The sequence below is a fragment of the Plutella xylostella genome, chromosome 10 (genome assembly GCF_932276165.1).
Source record: "Plutella xylostella chromosome 10, ilPluXylo3.1, whole genome shotgun sequence".
Classification (NCBI taxonomy): Eukaryota; Metazoa; Arthropoda; class Insecta; order Lepidoptera; family Plutellidae; genus Plutella; species Plutella xylostella.
In genome coordinates this window covers 11,646,461-11,666,854 of record NC_063990.1, presented here as the reverse complement: position 1 = coordinate 11,666,854, position 20,394 = coordinate 11,646,461, and the positions used below count along the sequence as shown (strand labels likewise).

Here is a 20,394-nt window from a genome sequence, read left to right as displayed (position 1 = left end):
GAAATCTGCTAAGAAAATTATCAAAATTAAGTCCGATAAAAAATACAAAACTTAAATGATTTAAGTAGTTACACTAAAAAGTATGCAGAATAAAAATCTTGTACACCAGCAGAGATAAATAATAGAGCGGTAACTACGGCGCTGGGAGCAATAAAACCGCGGCGCCGATCACTTGGCATGCCGCGCGGTCAGCGCTCCACTTGTCAATACAATACCCAAGCTGATCTTATTTCTGCTGGTGATAGTCCAAGTGTGACGTCACGGAGCCCCGACCAGACTTCTGTTCAGTTGTGCACTCGCCTGTACCCAGAGCCGACATTATAAATACCGCTATCGAGATTAGCGGCCAATAATAAAAATTGTCGGAGGCATCTGCTTCAGTGAAAGCGAAAATATAGTTGGTGCAGTTGTGATTTGGGATTTTTAGTTTTTTTACTGAATAACAATGGTAAGTAGGTATTTTATTATTATTTTATTGAATATATTTTTAATAAAAAAATTGTTTAAGTACTTAGGTACTACAAATATTTTTTGTGTATTAACTTTTAAATATTTAAGCAACTTGCAAAAGTTTGACGAATTTTATTCTAAACCTGGAAACAAAACAAAGCAATGAAACTTGCAAGGTAATGTAGAAAATAAAAACTTATTTTTAACTGTTAAATTACTGAAACGAAACAAACAAAAAAGCTGGGACGTAATTCCAATCATAAAATGATTTCTTGATCGATTGCCAAGACGTTTTGTTCGGCTTTGCTTGATTGATGCTGATGTTGAAAACAAATCAAACGAACCAACATAATAGATACAAAGTCAGTAGGTAGGTAGGTACAATATTTCATCACAAAATAATAAGAAAAATAATTGTATCAAATGTCAGGGAAAAACCAATGCTTTTTATTCTTAACCCCAAAATGTTAACAATGTGCGTCACAAGAATGAAAACATTACAATAAAGTAAACATTTGCACATGTTTCTTCATATCTAACAATGTCAACGTTTCTGGTAAACTTGCCAAAAAACTGACCGACACAAAATAATGAATAGTTCAATGTAAATTGTAAATCATGTAAACTATTCTGAATGTGAAAGATGGCGCTAGACAGGGCCAAGCTACCCGGATGCAAATAATCTTTGATGTGTTTTTAAATCGCAAAAAATGTTTCGCAATAATAAGTTTGCTCTGTACTTATGTGTGTGTACTGATGAGAATGATACATCATATCTTACGTTTAATTTTGATGCGAAGATAAACCTAAATATTAACCGGCAGGACTGGTTAATGTTAGATGTTTCATAGAATGAATGAATGAAGGTACACATTAACCGTAACATAATGAATCAATATGTAAGACCGAAATTAGATGCATCAAACAAGTTAAAATAGTCTATATCTCTGACTCACCCGTTACCCTCAGCCGCGCATCAGCAGCCCGGACCCGGCGGAGTACAACGAGGAGAGCTACGTCGATGTCCGCTCGTTGCCGCTCAAGCCGCCGCAGCCGCAGGTCACGCCCGACAAGGCGGTGCGCCGGCCCTGGCATCCAGTGATGTGGGATGACTCGATACTGGGCATCACGCCGCCGCCCAAGAACGATGATGATGATGAGGTGTGTAGTCTTGGAGTTTGTAAGCAATACAGGGCACTATTTTTTTAAGTTTTTCTTAGCACTTAAGCTGAAGAGAATAAATGAACATTGAGCAACATGCAGTGATTTCATAATCATTTGCTCTCTAAACTCAAATTTATTAAATCACTAGTGGCAGGATTTCCGCTATTACTTTCTTTTATCTACAACATATTTTCACTCTATCTAACACGTCACTCGCAAAAAAGAATGTTCTTAAATATCCTTGAGGCATATCTGGCGATGAGCTAACACCACCGACTTCGACTACCCACATCAAATTTTATAACACAATTTTTACTCTTCTAAACATACACACACATTTCCTAACATTATTCCCCATCTACCCCCCAGTTCAAAGTGACCCCGTCTCGCGAGTACCCGCACAAGCAGCGCATCCGCAACCTACGGCGCCTCATCGCCAACGGCAAGATCAAGCCCACCTCCGAGACGCTCATTTTCTTCCTCTGCAACAAGTTCGCCGTGTCCGATGACAGGGGCGACAAGGGGCCGGTTGACCAGGACGAGTAGGGGCGGCAACGTGTGGGGTGTGGCCGTATACTGGATAAAGGTTGATTTATATCTACAGACAGTGTGCGTGTCAGACAAGATAATAATCTTCCATACTGATGCACATATTTATATCTGTAACATACGTACATAATGACGATATGGCAAAATACAATTCTTTGGCTGATATACGCACAATGCCTGTAGATATAAATAAACCTTGTTTTTCGTAATATGGCCACAGGCGTCTAACGTAATGTAATAATTAATTATAAGGATAGTGTTCTGACTTCGGTGTTGTCAAAAAAGTTACATATCGTATCTAATATCTGTCTGAAAAGTAACTAATGGACAGATAAAACATGTTTGGCTCGTTTTTAGCTATATTTATTCAAGTCTTCCTACCGGAGCCATCTATATTTTCTTGATTTGTATAATGCCTTAGTTGTATGAGAAGGCTCTTTTATGTAAAATATACATATAATTTGTGCCTCATATTCCAAAAGCTGCTAACGATCATGTGACATATTATCTAGTCAATTACGAAGTGTTTATAATATGTAACTATAATATTAAATTATATTTTTGTACAAAGCTCGTTTTAAATTATATAAGTTGGTTGGCGATGGAAAGGAAAAGAATCAGATATTTCTATTTAGAAATCTAATTTCATAGCTTTAATCAATATTCTCTTAGATCATAAGAAATGTAGTGCCCTGCGCAGCGGCGGGCGCCGGGCCGCGGGCTGTTTGTACGCTTGCAACGCAATGGTATTGGATTATAAAGAAATAACATCAATAAAATTGCCATTTAAAAAGTCAAAGTTAAGTAATTACATATACTTTATATTCTTCATAAAAATTATCTACACACAAGACTTTATAAAACAAATCGAGTTTCTCAAATATAACTTATACAAAAGAAATTAAAATGACTTACAGGTAGGTCGCGGGCGCGGCTATGTACAGGGGGCCCGCGCGCCGCGACGACGTTAAATTATTATAAAAAAAATATCTCGGAATTTAGACTCTACTTAAAGTAACGAAGCAGTCCGCGTACCCTCTTTTAATTAGAATTAAATAAATAAGTCGAAAAAAATACTCTTTCTAACGAAAGAAAGCCATAGATTAATAGGGTTGTCACTAACATTTCGAATGAGTGTATGTACAATGGGGATGTGTCTCTGAGAGTCCTTCACAGTCACTGTCGCGGGTGCTATGAGGCGGGCGGCGGCGCGGGCGCGGGCGCGGGCCCGGCCTGCCCCGCGCCCCCCGCCGCCCCCGCGCCCGCCGCCGCCGCCGGCGCGCCGCTCGTGTTCGCCTCCTCCTCTTCTTCCTCTTCAGGGTCGAACTTCAGCATCAGCTGCTTGAACTGTCACAAGGAAACACATTATTTAATAAACGTTGCCTCATAGCAAGTTACTTTAGGCCTGTCGCCAGAGAATAGTAATCATTAACTAAGAAAACATAAAATCAAAGACTTGGTTTAGATAGTCAGTAATTCGTAGATTAGTACTGTGTTGTGGCCTTTTTTTGCCTGTGTGGATCAATGGACGCTACTTTGTTAATGATAAACACTACAAATCATAATTAACAGACAATGAAGAGGCTGGATACGGAAGGCCAATAACAGAGCTTCGTGGCGCTCCTGCGGAGAGACCTATGCCTATGGGCCCAGCACAGACATATTCCTCAATGTGTCTCCTCTCACCTCGAGGTAGTCATCGACGAGTCTCTTCCTCCCTTGATCGTCGAGCTCGTCCTGCTCGGGCGGCGCACTAAGCTGCGCCAGCGCGGCGGCGGGCGCGAACACCGGCGCCAGCCGCCGCGACACCGCCTTCTCGTACACCTTCACGCTCTCTGACGGCGAGTACTGGCTGATCTTACTGTGGAGGGAAACTGAGCGGTGAGAATGGTGAAGGATTGAGATGGGCAAACACACTGTTTATTTTATGGGATACCTATGGAAAGGAAATAAAGTCGAATCTCTAACAATTATGAAATTTACTTGTTTACAGCCCTAAATTTACAATTATTGGTGCCTGCAGTGCAGTATAGCTTAACCGATTCAGACATTTAAAAGATATGCGCTTCTTTGTATGTGATCTAACTTTCCGTTAGGTTAACAAATTAATCATTCATGATTAAAATTAGTAACTATATCTAAACTTCTTTGTATGTATTTACGAGAATTACGAGTGCAATATTTAGCTTTTAAAAGGTCATTGGCACGGAATGGGGGCGTCGCCCTAAATGACCTACATCCGTGCGGCGCGGAACCGGCTTCAACTAATAGGTAACTGGGTCACATGTACTGTTCCAACTGTCTGGAACCATTCCAAGGAGATAACCGGCTTATTGAGATACGAGGAAGAAGATACATTTATAAACCATTAGTAGGAAACATATTTACTTCCTATAAATAAACGGACTATTGCAATGTCTCAATCGTAATACGAAAGTAAACCATTCGCTGTAGAACTCGACTCATGAGACACATTATCCTGGATTCTTAAAATATGGGACAACAATCAATGGATTCAAAGACATGACATGTGATGCTCACAGAAAATACCTGCTTATGGTCTCAGGATCAATCGCATGTGACCCCGAAATAAGAAAAAAAATGATTGCCTCATGAGATATGTACCTATGCTCACTACAGACGTACAGTAAGCTGCATAAGTAGCTGTACACTTTTGTACCTTGTCAAACTCACCAACTGCTTATTCAAACATTGACGGTTTGTTATGTTGTCTAAATGACATGGTACAAAAGTTTATAGCACCTATGCAGCTGACAAAGATTTACATACATATATGTAGGGTTGATTCAGTTTCTTCTAAAACGCCGGTAGAGTCATATCACATTATACTTCAAATCATAAGGTCACTTACGCATCAGTCAGTCCATAAGACTGCTTCAAATGCTGCTTCAGCATCAGTAGTAGCAGACACCCCTGCGCCTGTCTCTTGCGTGAACTGCTACTATATACCTTACATTCATAGATATCAGGTCTCTTTCGCCCGTAAGACACACCGGAAACGCTTTTGCTTACCGCTTTATATACCCTGTTGTAGTGTGTAAATTATAAAGGTGACTTACGCATCAGTCAATCCATAAGACTGCTTGAGATGCTGCTTCAGCACCAGCAGCAGCAGACACCCTCGAGCTTGTCTCATGGCGTCCTGCAGCGGCCGCGTGTTCTCCGGGAGCCGCGCCACCAGAGACTCCGCTTCCTCATCGTCTTCCTCCTCGATAACTTGCAGCGGGCAAGTGCACGTGATGTCCTATTAAAGACCTTGCAACGCTAAAGGTAAGTTACGCATCAATCAGTCCATAAGACTGCTTCAGATGCTGCTTCAGCACCAGCAGCAACAGACAGCCCCGCACCTGCCTCATGGCGTCTTGCGTGACCTCCTATTATATACCTTATATAGAGATCAGGTATTTTAAGACCCCTTTTGCTTACCTACTGCTTTATGTGCAAATAATAAAGGTGACTTACGCATCAGTCAGTCCATAAGACTGCTTCAGATGCTGCTTGAGCACCAGCAGCAACAGACACCCTCTTGCTTGTCTCATGGCGTCCTGCAGCGGCCGCGTGTTCTCCGGGAGCCGCGCCACCAGCGACTCCGCCTCCTCGTCGTCTTCTTCTTCATCGTCGAGGTCGCCCTTCTGTTGGCCGGATGGACTTAGGCCCTGTGGGGAAGAGGTTGCTAGTTAGTTCTCGGTGCTTTGGAGTGTTGAAGACAAGGTGATGAACAAGCAAATTAAAGAAAAAGCTACGAAGCTAACGGCTCTGAGTCCATGTATAAGCGTAGATGTACATAAAATTTTAGCACTCAAATCAAAACACACAGTTTAGCCATCTATCACAGTAAATCTATTCAATAACAATAATAGGGTTATATGAATGATATATGATACCTATATTATGTGAACTATAAGAGAAAGTAGGTGGGTAGTACAAACCTCACGAAAAAGCTGCAGCAGATTGGACCCAGACGTTGATATGATGATGTCAATGTGATGTATTATAAACAGCGGTTCGTCTTGAACTTGGAACGGAAAGTAACTTAAATTATCAGCCAGGTACAGGAGTTGATCCAGGGGAGCCGTCTGCAAAGAAAAAAATCAATTCATTAGTACTACGTAGGTATTTATGTACAGGTAGTAACTATGTATACCATTTACTTGCCAGCACCATGATTCAACGTTATGCGCCGCCTATCTGTCAAATTTGTAGAAGTTCTCTCGAAACGGCTTAAGAGTATACTCTACGAGGTTGTAATGTAATTATGTAACCGATCAATAATATCGTGTACATTCATCCGCCAACGGGTAGATCACTGATAACTGTACCACCAACTATACCACCCTGTACAGTGTAGTACTGATCGACACACAGCAGCGAGTACAGGAAGCCGTTGAGGGACGACGGCAGCTCGTCCTGCTCACTGATAACTGGCCACCCTGTACAGCGCAGTACTGACCGACACGTCGTCGAACTGCTTGAGCAGCGACAGCACGAGCGCGCGCCGCTGCGGCCGCGTGTTGCGCAGCAGCGAGTACAGGAAGCCGTTGAGGGACGACGGCAGCTCGTCCTGGTCCTTTTTCCTGTTGGCGAAATCACATAAATGGGTGAGTCATAGTTGGGTAAATTAAAAATGGAGTATGAAGAGGGAATAAAGGGGTATAGACGTTCATTTTTAAATTTATCAAAGTAATATCCTCCGATCTACCGAAGTACGAATAATCATAAAGGCCTCTACACACCAAAGCCGCTGACCCGGCGGCATAGCCCGGCGGCCTAGTGCCGGCGGGTTAACATAGTACAAAATGCATGATTGTACAAAATGAGGCCCGCGGGTTGAGCCGGGTCAGCGGCTTTGGTGTGTAGAGGCCTTTAGGTAGGAGTGCTCTAGACACTCTAGAGATCACAATGTGGTGGATAGTTGAGACAGAACGTGGCGACGAGAAGCGTATACGTCCTTAGTTTCGCAGTTGGATGGATCAAGTGTAGGGAGCAAATCATATCACAAAATTTAATATCCCTCACCTGAACCCCCGTATAACCCCTGATTTATCCTGCCGCTGCAGTATCCTCTGCAGCTGGTACGACAGGCGGATCCCGAGCTGCGCCTTCATGTGGATGAACCCGGGGTACTTCTTGTCGATCTCCTGCAGGTGCTTGTCTGCTGTGTGTGAGACGGTGACTTCAGGGTCCGTGCTCATCGAGATCAGGTACGGGACGATCTGGAAGGAGAGAGGGGGTGTTTTAAACAATATGTTTGAAGCGTGATTTGTGCAGGTATAATCCTTTTCTCTTCGGGAGAGCCTCACTCCTAGGAGACGCGTCCCCAGGTGGCGGATAGGGGCACGCCCGTCTACTTCTGTAGCAGGGTAGGAATGAAATAAAATAGTTCCCGCGGACCAACAGGCCGGAGAAGGACACTCCGTATGAAACCACTCAGGCTGCCAGAAGCCTTGGGGTACCCCCTAAACAGACTGGCTCTGCGGGCACGGACGCACAGATGGCAGCCCCATCGTCGTGATCGGGGTGCTGTGGGCTAATCTCCTGCACACCCTTAAACTTCAACCGATTATGAAACCTTTAACAAGAAGCGAAAATAACCGAACTCCCTCAACGACGACTTTTGGCATGAAACAACGGACACGGATTGGATGTTGGAATGTCAGAACCATGACTCGCCCTGAAGCACTACCACAAGTGGCAAAAATCATGAGGGACTACAACATTCAAATCTTAGGTTTAAGCGAGACGAGATGGAACGGCTTCGGAGAAGAGTCTGCAGACTATGGAACCACACTTCTGTACAGCGGCAAGGAAGACGAGGGCGCGAGCAAGGAGTATGGAGTGGGTCTACTCCTTAGCCGCAGTGCGAAGAATAGTCTGCTGGATTGGAAGCCCATATCAGAACGCATCATAGTGGCACGATTTGCCTCGCGCGTTCGCAAGGTGACGGTTGTCCAGTGCTATGCCCCTACCAATGCAGCTGCAGACGAAACCAAGTCTAAATTTTACGACTTACTAGAAGCGACCCTGAAGTGTGTTCGCAAGCAGGATATTGTTATTGTCATGGGTGATATGAACGCGAAAATGGGCTCAAACTGTGTCGATCGGACACACTACATGGGTCCTTTTGGAGCCATCGGAGAAATAAACGAGAACGGAGAACTCTTCGGTGAGCTATGTTCAAATCACGGGCTTGTTATCGGCGGAACGCTGTTCCAACACAAGGAGTGTCACAAAGTCACCTGGATATCTCCAGACGGTGTAACACGCAATCAGATTGATCATATTGCGATCAGCCGCACCTGGAGATCATCTCTGTTGGATGTTCGTAACCGCCGAGGAGCTGACATCGACAGCGACCACCATCTTGTTCTGGGTGAGGTGCGCCTGAGACTGGCTATCCCGTCGCGAAAGTCTGAAAAAACCGCCAGACGTTTCGAAATGGAAAAACTAAGAGACCCTGTATACAGGGAAGAGTTTCGTCTATCCCTTCGGAACCAATTCGAATTACTGGAGGAACTCGAAGACGAACAGATGGAAGAGTCCTGGAGCCGCATCCGCACGGCGTTCACCAAAGCTGGCGAAGAAGTGCTTGGTTACTCAAACCGGAGGAGAGAGGAGTGGATGTCTGCAGAGTTATGGCAAGCCATTAACACCAGAACGCTCATCAAAGCCCAAATGCTGCCCCATCCTGGAGCATGCCCTACAGAGCTGCAGGAACGGTATCGATCACTGCGCTCATCGATCCGAAAGTTGGCACGACGAGACCGCAGAAGAGCTTACGATGAACTGGCCGATCGAGCGAACTCTGCTGCAAATCGGAAAGACATGCGTGAACTCTACGGAATCACCAAACGCATCAGTGGCCAAGGTTCCCGAACACCGAAAAAGCCGCTCAAGGACCGAAATGGCAGACTCCTGTGCACTTCTGGAGAGCAATTGAGCCGGTGGACAGAGCACTTTAAAGCAGTATTGGACCGCACCCAGACAGAGCCATCACCTGGAGGGGACGTCAGCGGAGGGAATAAACTACTGGATATTGCTACGACTCCGCCTAGTTTTACCGAAATAGTCGTAGCAGTTAAGCAGCTGAAGAGCGGTAAAGCTCCAGGCATAGACAATATCCATGTGGACATGCTGAAAGCTGACGCCCCGACAACTGCTTCGCTACTCTACCCCCTTCTGACCCGAGTCTGGGAAACTGGACTGGTGCCTGCCGAATGGAAGCAAGGCCTTTTAGTGAAAGTCCCTAAGAAAGGTGATTTATCCCAGTGCGACAACTGGCGTGGCATCACCCTGCTTCCTTCTGCCGCTAAAGTGTTAGCAAAAATATTGCTCAACCGCATACTGGACAAAGTATCACCCACGCTCAGAGAAGAGCAAGCCGGATTCCGCCCCGGCCGCTCCTGCGCTGACCACACCAACACCCTGCGCATCCTGATAGAACAGTGTGTCGAATGGCAATCCGAACTATATCTCGCGTTCGTAGATTTTGAGAAAGCCTTCGACACCGTGAAGTGGAGCGCGCTGTGGTCCAGCCTGTACCGTAGAGGGATACCGAGCGCCATAGTCCGAATTGTCCAGTCCCTGTACGAGGGAAGCACGTGTAGGGTGATACATGAAAAAGAGCTGGGCTTACCAATAAATATCACCGCCGGTGTAAAACAGGGTTGCCTCTTGTCCCCGCTACTATTTATTATTGTGCTGGATGACGTCATGCGCGAGGTGACAACAAATGTCCAAGGCATCAGTTGGGGTACAAGTGTCCTGGAGGACCTCGACTACGCGGATGACATTGTACTGATATCGCCAACATTAGCCCAACTGGAAGCAAAGTTGGAGAAACTGCGAGACACTGCTGACCAGATGGGCCTGCGAATTAACCGTCGAAAAACAGTGGACATGCGCGTAAAGTCGACTGACACCGACCCACTTGTACTGGAAAATGAAAGCCTACAGACAGTATCCCGTTTTGTGTATCTCGGCAGTACAGTCACCAACCAAGGTGGGACGGACGAAGACGTTGCAGCAAGAATAAATAAGGCGAAAGCTGCCTTCGCACAACTAAGACCAGTGTGGGACTCCAACGTGCTCAAGCGTCGCGTGAAAATCTCCCTTTTCAACTCCGTCGTCAAATCGGTTCTGCTGTTCGGTTGTGAAACGTGGAGAGTGACTAAGGGATTGATGAACAAACTACAAGTGTTCGTCAACAAATCCCTGAGGTCGATCCTCCGCATCTTCTGGCCGAACACAATCCGGAACGTTGACCTGTGGAACGTGTGTAAGCAGACCTCCATCGAACAAGAAATCGCATTGCGAAAATGGAGATGGATTGGCCACACAATCAGAAAAGGAGCCGAGAGCAAAGCGAGCATTGCCTTCGAATGGAAACCGCCTGGCGGCCACCGCAGACGCGGTCGCCCCGTGCACACATGGCGGCGCACAGTGGACGGCGAGCTGCGAGCGCAAGGCCTGAGCTGGACGGAAGCCAGAGCGGTTGCTGAGGACAGAACGGCGTGGCGCACGCTTGTAAAGGCCCTCTGTACCACCGGGGTACCATAGGACAGCAACAATCCTTTTCTCGTAATTTTCAAGCCTGCTCCTTGTCGTCTTGACAATCATTGATAGCTTGGACTGTCTGTACGCAATGAACGGAGTGCTCTCGGAGTGAACCCTGTCCTCTGCCTACCTGCCTAGCTGGATCACTGTCTCTATGCATGGGGTGCCTACCTGCCCAGGTACAGCTGGATCACTGGCTCTGTAGCACGGGGCGCCTACCTGCCAGGTACAGCTGTATCACTGGCTCTGTAGCACGGGGCGCCTTCCTGCCAGGTACAGCTGGATCACTGGCTCTGTAGCACGGGGCGCCTACCTGCCAGGTACAGCTGGACCACTGGCTCTGTAGCACGGGGCGCCTACCTGCACGGGGTGCACGAGCCCCTGCGCCAGCACGAGCTGCACGACGCGCATGGCGGCCGAGCGCGCGCTGCGGGCCGCCTGCTGCAGCGAGCCCAGCACGCTGCCCAGGTACAGCTGGATCACGGTCGACGCCATGCCGGATGAGACGTCGCCCATCTCTTTGAGGTTCTCTTGTTTGGAGCGCTTTGACCCTGGGGGAAGGGAAATAGTGTTAGTTGTGAGGTTGAGAATTAGTAGTCAAATGTTTGTAGAAAAAAGAAATGCCCATGCCCCAAAAGTACGTTGTGGTTACGCAGCCATAATTATATTTTTTATAACCGTTTCTTTGCGACGACGCAACAAAACGCAGCGCAACGCGCTAATGGGGCGTCACCCTAACATGGTTTATAAAGGCAATTTATCGTGCGTCGATTTAGACAATGACCCCTCCAGATCCCATTATAGGTATAGCCTAGGATTTATTTAAGTTAAACCAAAATTACACACAGCACACTTACACTCCTTATCCTGCCTGATCATCCTCTGCTCCTCCTCCTGCAGGTACATCTCTATATTCCTCAGCACATCCGTCTTCATCTCGATCGGCGCGAGATCCGACGTCAGCAGATGTTGGTAGAACTCCTTGAGGTCATCTCTGAGCATGAACTCGTAGTGTCGCACGCACACTGAGCCGAGAGCTTTTAGTGTGTGCGAGACGAAGTCTTCGTCTTCGAGGTTCACGAAGTACATTAGAGTGGAGAATACTTGCTCTTTGATGTCGGCCTGCGGGGGAAGATAAGGGAATGTTATCATCAGGATCGTAGTTGTATAGTAGTGTGAAGGCAATCCGTAAGTCATTGCGAGATAGCTGTTGTTGACAGTGGACCCTGGGGGGTAATATTTCAGTGTAACCAGTTGGGGAGGAATTTCACTGGTTCCTCAAATGTCTAGTGGCCGGTTCGTGGTCTACCGCAGCTATTGTTTTTCTGAGCGTTTACGCTAAGCTCATTCTTAATGATAGGAGCCCACTCTTTTTTTTTTTTTTCATTTTCATTTATTTATTGCCTTAAATCACATGTTACAAAATATAGATTTACATTATATAATTTTATAAAAAAGTTTCAATGCAATTTTACCCAATGGGTGTAGCAAAATGTATATAGTTAGTAAAATGTCATGCAAAATAAATTAAATTATTAAAATTATGTTAGTTATTACATTTTATTAATAGTATAAGAACTTAATGAATTAGTTTTTAACATTTTAAAATTTAATTTCAATTCATGTCAAGCAGCAGGCTTGAAATCATAAAATTCATTGAGGCTATATGGACACATAACAATGAGGAACTCTTTTAATTTAGTAAAGAACTTAGTACCCGTCAGAGACTTAATTTCATCTGGAAGACTGTTGAATACTTTGATAGCTGCCATCTTCGTTGTGCGTGAGTATGTGACTGTCCTACTATAATGCGGCAAGTTACTTGGCGACCCTCCTTGCGGGGTGAAAGAAGTGGCGGGGGCGAGGTAGGACGACATGCTACACACGTAGAAAAGTGTGCCCGGATTAATCTCGCGATAGCTTGTAACTATTTCTGACGTAAGTAAAATTTTATTCTATGAGTGTTCCCGTAAATGTCATATTTAGCTTAAAATTTATAGTTTGACAGCATTAAAATTTGGATGTTTACCTTCAGAATATCTACCAATTTGAATTTATTTATGTAAAAGTGTTTTATTTTATAAATCAATTTCCATGTCACTTTCATGTTCACTCTCTGTTTGAACTCGTTCATCGTCGTCGTCATCGTCATCTTCATCATCGTTTTCATTAACTTCAATTATAAATCTAAGACAAAAACAAATTTATGTTTAATTTACAATAAATTATAAATAAACAATAACATACCTGTCCAATACATCGTCAAATACTCTATCAGATTTATAATATTCGTCTTAATTTTTTATGACATGGTCGTCACAATTTCTCCACTTTTTAGGAGCAAAGCAACTCTAACCCCCTTATTCATAGAAAAGTTACAATACGTTTTAACTAATAAACTGTTTTGTCCCTCTCTGTCAAAGAACAAATTGTTCTTTGTTGGAGAGGGACAAAACAGTTTATTAGTTAAAACGTTTTGTAACTTCTCTATGAATAAGGGGGTTAGTCTTTTATCTCTTTATCTAAGTTAGAGTCAATCGACGTTCTTGCGAGCTCGCCTTTCACGTACCGCCACACAAGTTCAATAGGATTTAATTCTGGGTGGTATGGGGGTAGGCGAAGCACGATATGACCATTTTCTTTCAAAATTTCATCAATTTTGTAATTTTTCTCTCTGTTTTGCTCATTAATTACTTTCATTAAATCACATAAATTTTGGTTGCTTTCCTAGTTACAAGAACTGACAACTGACGCACTGTCATATGGACTCTTCGTCTTTGTTGTTTACTTTTTCGTATCTGACTGCGCAGTACCAACCTTTAGCCGCGTAGCATGACTGATCCGGTACGCTGTTCTACAAGAAGCCCCTATATTGAGACATTATACGATTTGTTGTTTTTAACGTTATTTTGTTGACGAATTATAGATACCTAATAATAAAAAAACACAAAAAAACACGCACTCACGCCTTGTACTAATGTACTCCCTTGCGGGGTAGGCAGAGGTGCATTGCTGCACCCACTTTTCGCCAGAGTGTTATGTTAGTCCCAATGTAATAGGGGGCGGGCCTATTGCCATTTTTCGGGCACATCCAAGACCCGAGAACAAATATCTGTGTTTAAACAAATATCTGCCCCAGCCGGGAATCGAACCCGGGACCTTCGGCTCAGTAGTCAGGTCACTAACCACTACGCCATTCGGTCGTCTTAATAATACCTAATAATAATATAATGATAATATTAAAAAGGCCTCAGCACTCATCCTAAGACTAATGGTCTCAGGATCAATGATCTCATGTGGGTCGCACTCAAATTATGACAGACTATATAAGACATGTGGCCGCCTCGGCTGCGCGGCCGAGACTGCCGTAACAATGACATGCAATGCACGCGTTGCCCTTCCCCGCTACCCTCCCGCTACCCGCTGTCGTCTTGGGTACCTCGTCCCCTCCGCGTCTTTCACCCCGCAAGGAGGGTCGCCAAGCAACTTGCCAATCTATAGCAGGAACCTCCAGATCATACTTAAATTTCTCATTTAGACGGTTACTGGCACCCAGAGTCCTAAGGGGAAATTTATTTGGATAGCGTTTGACCAATTTGCAGAGTTCAATGACGTATAAGGCTGTAATAGTCAGTATTTTAAGTTTTTTAAAGGAATCTCGACATGATTCCCGGTTTGATTTTAAACCATCAAGAATGCGTATGCATCTTTTTTGAAGAATTAATATCTCCGAATTAACAACTCTAATTACTATAATTAATAACTCTGGTATCTTACATAAAGTCGTCTTACGTCTTACACTACATTATCACTAGCGACACTCACCGGCAGCCCCTCGATGACGGTGGGCTCGGTGAAGTCGAAGTAGCGCAGCAGCAGGCCCACTATGAACAGCGGCGGGTGTACTCCGAGTTGTTTGGTGACTAGCAACACTCACCGGCAGCCCCTCGATGACGGTGGGCTCGGTGAAGTCGAAGTAGCGCAGCAGCAGGCCCACTATGAACAGCGGCGGGTGTACTCCGAGTTGTTTGGTGACTAGCAACACTCACCGGCAGCCCCTCGATGACGGTGGGCTCGGTGAAGTCGAAGTAGCGCAGCAGCAGGCCCACTATGAACAGCGGCGGGTGTACTCCGAGTTGTTTGGTGACTAGCAACACTCACCGGCAGCCCCTCGATGACGGTGGGCTCGGTGAAGTCGAAGTAGCGCAGCAGCAGGCCCACTATGAACAGCGGCGGGTGTACTCCGAGTTGTTTGGTGACTAGCAACACTCACCGGCAGCCCCTCGATGACGGTGGGCTCGGTGAAGTCGAAGTAGCGCAGCAGCAGGCCCACTATGAACAGCGAGCGGCGGAACTGCGGCCGCATGTGCAGCGCGCGGGTGTACTCCGAGTTGGCCTGCCAGCTGCGCTTCCATTGCAGGAGCACGCCTGTAGGAAGGAGGTGGTTAGTGAGTCATTTGAATGATCAAGGGTGAGATATCCTTATTAGTGAATTGCGCAGCGTTGAACCGCGTCGTTAATGGGGCATTTCATAGAAAAACTACACAGCTACGACGCTGCGATGACGCAACGAATCACAATACATTAGTCGGGCTTCCCTATGAAGGACATAAACCAAGATTATGGATGAATTTCCTCTTACGCTGATGTGACGATCGAGTAACACACGTGACATCACGCTCTTTTACGCCAGTTCAATACAGTTTTATGTTCAAGTCCTAAGACACCGTTAAGGGTCTGCAAGGGGGAATCGAGGGTTGGCATTGTCATAGAATTATGTAGTAAACGATGCTCTACAACCTTGAAAAAAAACACACAGGTAGCCGAAGAGTCTAGCTAGGTGCTGAATGATTCGAATTCAAGTAAATGATTATGGATAACTGTAAATAAAATTCAGAATATGACGAAAAACCAGAAAATCACACTCCCGTATTGTAACAACTTTGTCGTAATTATTAAGAATTTTCATATGATTTTTATCATATTATAAAGTTAAAGGCTTGGACTAGGCGCTAAATACCTTGTTTTTTAATAAACACACACTTATTTTGTGTAAATTAATCCCAAACTTGAGCAATTTTTTTCCCTCAAATCTTCATACAAATATCTATGGCGGCTTTCTGTGTTATAAAATCATAAACACAAGTGACGTTTGACTCAGTTGGCCGCTGGCCTCCAAAGAAGGGTCACGTCGGTTTAGGCAGCACTGACAGCTCGCGATCTTATCGTGTACAGATACAAAATCACTGCACATTGGTTGTCATTGCACTTTTTCAACTTTTATGACACCAACATAATTTGATTTGAAATTGAGGAAGCATAGTTCTTCCAGTATATTCAATACATTAAATTAAATTAGATAGTGTGCAATATTCTCGTGACATTACAGTCTCGTAAAGGTCTGATGAGGAGCAGGAATATAGCGAATGGATCTAAGTGATGACAATACGCACGAACATTAGGTTAGGGATCAAAAATACAGTCTCTTGGTGCTGGTTGAGGTATGGTCTCGTGAGGATCTGATGAGGGCAGTAACACGGTGGTGGCTCAATTTTATTTCAAAGATGTTAATAGCTAAAAGCATCGAGTTTGGGCTATTAAGTATGTTTTTCAGAGAGAGAGAAAGAGATTTTATTTTTCCTCTGGATGTGTTAGGTTTACTGGGTTTACTAAGTTCATTCTGTTAATGGCATCAAGTTGTTATGTGTTCATAAGTAATAATTATTTATTAACAAAATGCTGTTGGTTCTCCACGAAAATGTAAAAATAAAAATAAAATAAATAAAAATAAATTCGTAACGTAAAATTGTCAATGACGGAATTTCTTCTATAGACAGTAGCCACAAAAAAAACAAACGATAGATGGCGTGATTTGAAGATAAAGATACATTTATTCGACACATAGACAGCAACAACAAAAAAAATACAGATTTAAAGAAAAGAAACACATACTTATACAAAACAACAAAGAAAAAAAAGGATACACATCAAAATAACTGGAAAAAATATAAGCCCCAATTTACTTGTGTGGGACAGGGAGTACCATAATATTTTTTTTGGGGTACTCCCCATCTATGCAAAATATCAGCTTGATATCTTTTTACCCGTTTCTGAGAAAAAGGGCGGTGCCAGACAGTCAGTCAGACAGACGGACAACAAAGAGATCCTATAACGGTTGCTTTTTTTCTATTGACGTTCGAAACCCTAAAATTAAGTAAAAATATTATGCTGCTACCAAAAAATGTACTTAAAGGTATTGAAAAAGCGGTATACAGGGTTATTGGTAAGTAGACCTGATCCTATCAGGAGGTGATAGAGGAAGGCATTTCCAGTCGATTATACCCTATAATGCATTATCCGAAACTTAACCATTTCTAAGATATTTACCCCCTTATTCATAGAGAAGTTACAAAACGTTTTAACTAATAAACTGTTTTGTCCCTCTCCAACAAAGAACAATTTGTTCTTTGACAGAGAGGGACAAAACAGTTTATTAGTTAAAACGTATTGTAACTTTTCTATGAATAAGGGGGTTAATATTTAAAGATTTTTTGAATTTTTGCTAAAATTTCATGTTTAAAACCGAAAATAAAAAAACTAGCCATATTTCAATACTTTTTTTGTTTGTTTTGAATTAGTAACATCTTAATAAACTTATTAAAATAATCAAATGTGCATTATTTGACTTAAATTAGACACAATACCTCAAAATAGATAAACATTTTTTAAAAATATTCAAAACCTAAAAAGAAATAAGTTAAATTAAAAAAGAATTTCATACAACAATTTTTTGTGCACTTCAGCTTAAAAACATTGTCAACTTATAAGCTTTCAAATGAGATATTTCAATATCAAATCGATTTAGGTATCACCAAGATATGGCCAAAACAATCAGAAAAGGTGGACAAAATTCAACAGAAAAACTAACAAAATTAGCGCAATTTAAAGGTAAAAAGTGTGATGGTTTTCAGTCCTGTTCACTTTAGTATGGAAACCCCTGTTGAGTTTTCTTGACAAGTCCCAATGTTAATGGAAAGTATCGTAGGCGGGGACCAGCAGAGGGTTCACCATTTAGCTGAATGTTACTTAGAAAAGGGCCTTGAGTGGCGGTCAAGTTGTTCCCCGCCTGCGATACTTTCCATTAACATTGGGACTTGTTTTCATGTTTTTAGCGTACAGTCGGGTTTTTCGTTTGTTTATAATTGTATTTTTTTATTTGTAACTTTTTAGTTGTTTTTATTTTATGAAATTTTACGTCAGTAGTTCATGATCATTTTTTATTTCAATAATTTTGGTGTTGTTATTTAAATACCTTCAATATGCATATTTTTGTAATGTGAAAATCAAGCCCTTTCATTTGATACCTTACACGGCAAAGTTGAATTATTATTTTTTCGATCATCACGTTATGTCCTCTAGAGGGCGCTATGTACATTTTAATGGAACGTCACATAGCCTATAACCATCGCGCCATCAATACGCTTCTAACAATACCTCATACATCAAAATAGAAACTTTGTTGGACATGACTGTGTCTTTTTACCATGGAAAACCAATATTTTTTTTCGCGAATTTGCAAATCTCGTAGAACAAAAGTTGTCCAGAATGACTCCTTGAGTCATCCCCTTTTGGCTTAGTATAGCCCTTTTGCGACACTATGTATTTACTTTGCTTTGTCGTCGGGGTTCAGTTGGCTGGAGGATGCCCGAAACTTATTATCTACACTTTAATACTTTCTACAAGTAAATACCACATTTGTTTGAGAAAGCTAATCGGGTTCCGAGTATAGAGTAAAGTGGCACCCCTATTAATTTCTACTCTTTCCTGGTGCCTACCAGTGTAAGTAAGAATTATACTTACTTACCCTAAAATCACCCAAAATGTACTTGAACATAATTGTCAATAAAGTTGGCGAGTAAAAGTTTATCGACCCACTGTGCAAACTTACATGTGTGCGTGTCACTGCGTGTGCTGTGTGAAGAGCATTGAAAACCCAAAATTGGCGCGGCACGTCACCCTGTACGGGCCCTTAAGGGAATTTTACACAGAGAAATAAACAAGTCACTATAACTAGAAAAACACAAGCACTTGTACTCACCATGATACTTATTGAACACGTCACGTATCAGCTTATAATTCTTCGTTAGATTATTAACAATAGCGGCTAGAAGCGCGATGCACGAGGCTATCACCAGCTGCCCTCGCTGCAGTATCAGCTTCACCGCGTCTTCTTCTAACTGAGCTAGGAAGACTTCACTGGGGTGCTCCATTAGAGGGACAACTAGTTCTAGAGTTGTGGCGACGGTCGACATGATTTGCTGCTCGTATTGACTCTGGAATGGTAAGTGGAGGGGTTATTGATGGTAAACTTTATACTTAAGGTATTTTATTTCATTTTGTAGAATTCCAACCAAGTATGTTTATTAGTGACTAGATAGAGTTTGCTATCGAGTCGTATATGTCTTAAAAAACAGGCTTCGGTTTGAAAATTCTAGTAATCGGCACTCACCTGACATTTTAAACTGAGGTAGGGCTGCAACGTCAACGCGTGATTAACTAACAATTGGGGCCTAATTTTAGCGAATAAATGCAGCGTGGACAGACACGCCAAAATGCGTTGCGACGAGCCGGAGCCTGGAAACAAATCATATAGTATTTTATTTATTGTAACAATTATTGCTACGAAATTGTCAAGTTATTTAGTGGGGATTTCAAATTCACGACATACAAGAGTTGGAACTATCTATGTCCCTCCAAATGCCACATCTAAACCAAAATGTATCCAGATTATTACAATATTATAAAAATAAATTTATAATATAACTAGCTGTTCCCGCGCGCTTCGCTTCGCCTTAAAAAGTTTTCCCGTGGGAATTCCGGGATAAAAGGTAGCCTATGTTCTTTCCCAGGGTCTAGACCGTATGTATACCAATTTTCATTCAAATCCGTTCAGTAGTTTTGGCGTGAAAGAGTAACAGACAGACAGACAGACAGACAGACAGACAGACACAGTTACTTTCGCATTTATAATATTAGTTAGGATGATGATGACTAAGCGAGCGGTGGTAGCTCAGTCGGGTGAACGCCCGCTTCTCAATCAAGAGATGCGGGTTCGAATCCCGGCGCTGACATGTACCAATGAGTTCTTTTAACTTAAGTACAATGTATACCATCGCTCTTACGGTGAAGGAAAACATCGTGAGGAAACCTGCATATCTAGATCTAGCACATCTAGATATGTGAACCCACCAACCCGCAGTGGACCAGCGTGGTGGGAAATGGTCCAAGCTTAGGAAGGCAGTTTAGACCTTGGGGATATGCACAAAGGTTCCACTCGAGAGAGCCAGGTGCAGGTACTTACACCCCCACAGAGAATAGATGATGACTAAACTCTCCTGCTCGTGTTTGGTCAATGTAGACTGCGAAGTTCTATCGTGTGCTCTTTGGTGCTTATTGTATGTGTTTTAGCTGAAGTGAGCCTACATGATAATATGCATAACAACAGTAGTTACCTTCCGCGCTGGTCTCTTCTAACTGCAACAGGTTCTCGATGAGGCAGTCCACGATCTGCTGGCACGCCAGCAGCAGCGACTTGGGCGGCGCCGTTATTATCTTCGTCGAGTCATCTTTGTCCTCTTTCGGTTTAAATAACTGGAA

General features: G+C 43.3%; 2 protein-coding genes across 2 annotated transcripts in view; one reads left to right on the top strand and one right to left on the bottom strand.

Moving 5' to 3' along the window:
• The first annotated feature begins 202 nt into the window (after positions 1-202).
• Positions 203-2,183, top strand: LOC105391274. The gene is made up of 3 exons (XM_011562739.3): positions 203-448; positions 1,420-1,611; positions 1,984-2,183. The coding sequence occupies exons 1-3, from the start codon at positions 446-448 to the stop codon at positions 2,158-2,160; spliced, it is 372 nt and encodes a 123-aa protein (XP_011561041.3). The 5' UTR covers positions 203-445; the 3' UTR covers positions 2,161-2,183.
• A 602-nt stretch (positions 2,184-2,785) lies between these two features.
• LOC105391267 (nipped-B-like protein A) overlaps positions 2,786-20,394 on the bottom strand; it is a 29,981-nt gene continuing 12,372 nt past the window's right edge. Inside the window, exons 17-28 of the mRNA XM_048623406.1 lie at positions 20,250-20,388; positions 19,247-19,371; positions 18,836-19,070; positions 15,011-15,165; positions 11,595-11,859; positions 11,098-11,288; positions 7,201-7,397; positions 6,635-6,758; positions 6,114-6,260; positions 5,647-5,840; positions 3,850-4,024; positions 2,786-3,510 (exon numbers count right to left, since the gene is read on the bottom strand). Coding sequence (XP_048479363.1) covers positions 3,355-3,510; positions 3,850-4,024; positions 5,647-5,840; positions 6,114-6,260; positions 6,635-6,758; positions 7,201-7,397; positions 11,098-11,288; positions 11,595-11,859; positions 15,011-15,165; positions 18,836-19,070; positions 19,247-19,371; positions 20,250-20,388 — 2,103 coding nt within the window. The 3' untranslated portion in view covers positions 2,786-3,354. The remainder of the gene's footprint in view (positions 3,511-3,849; positions 4,025-5,646; positions 5,841-6,113; positions 6,261-6,634; positions 6,759-7,200; positions 7,398-11,097; positions 11,289-11,594; positions 11,860-15,010; positions 15,166-18,835; positions 19,071-19,246; positions 19,372-20,249; positions 20,389-20,394) is intronic.

Excerpts from the sequence above, each read along its gene's own strand:
- LOC105391274 (XM_011562739.3), top strand. Across the intron at positions 1,612-1,983 it reads AGAACGATGATGATGATGAG|TTCAAAGTGACCCCGTCTCG; the intron begins GTGTGTAGTCTT and ends TCTACCCCCCAG.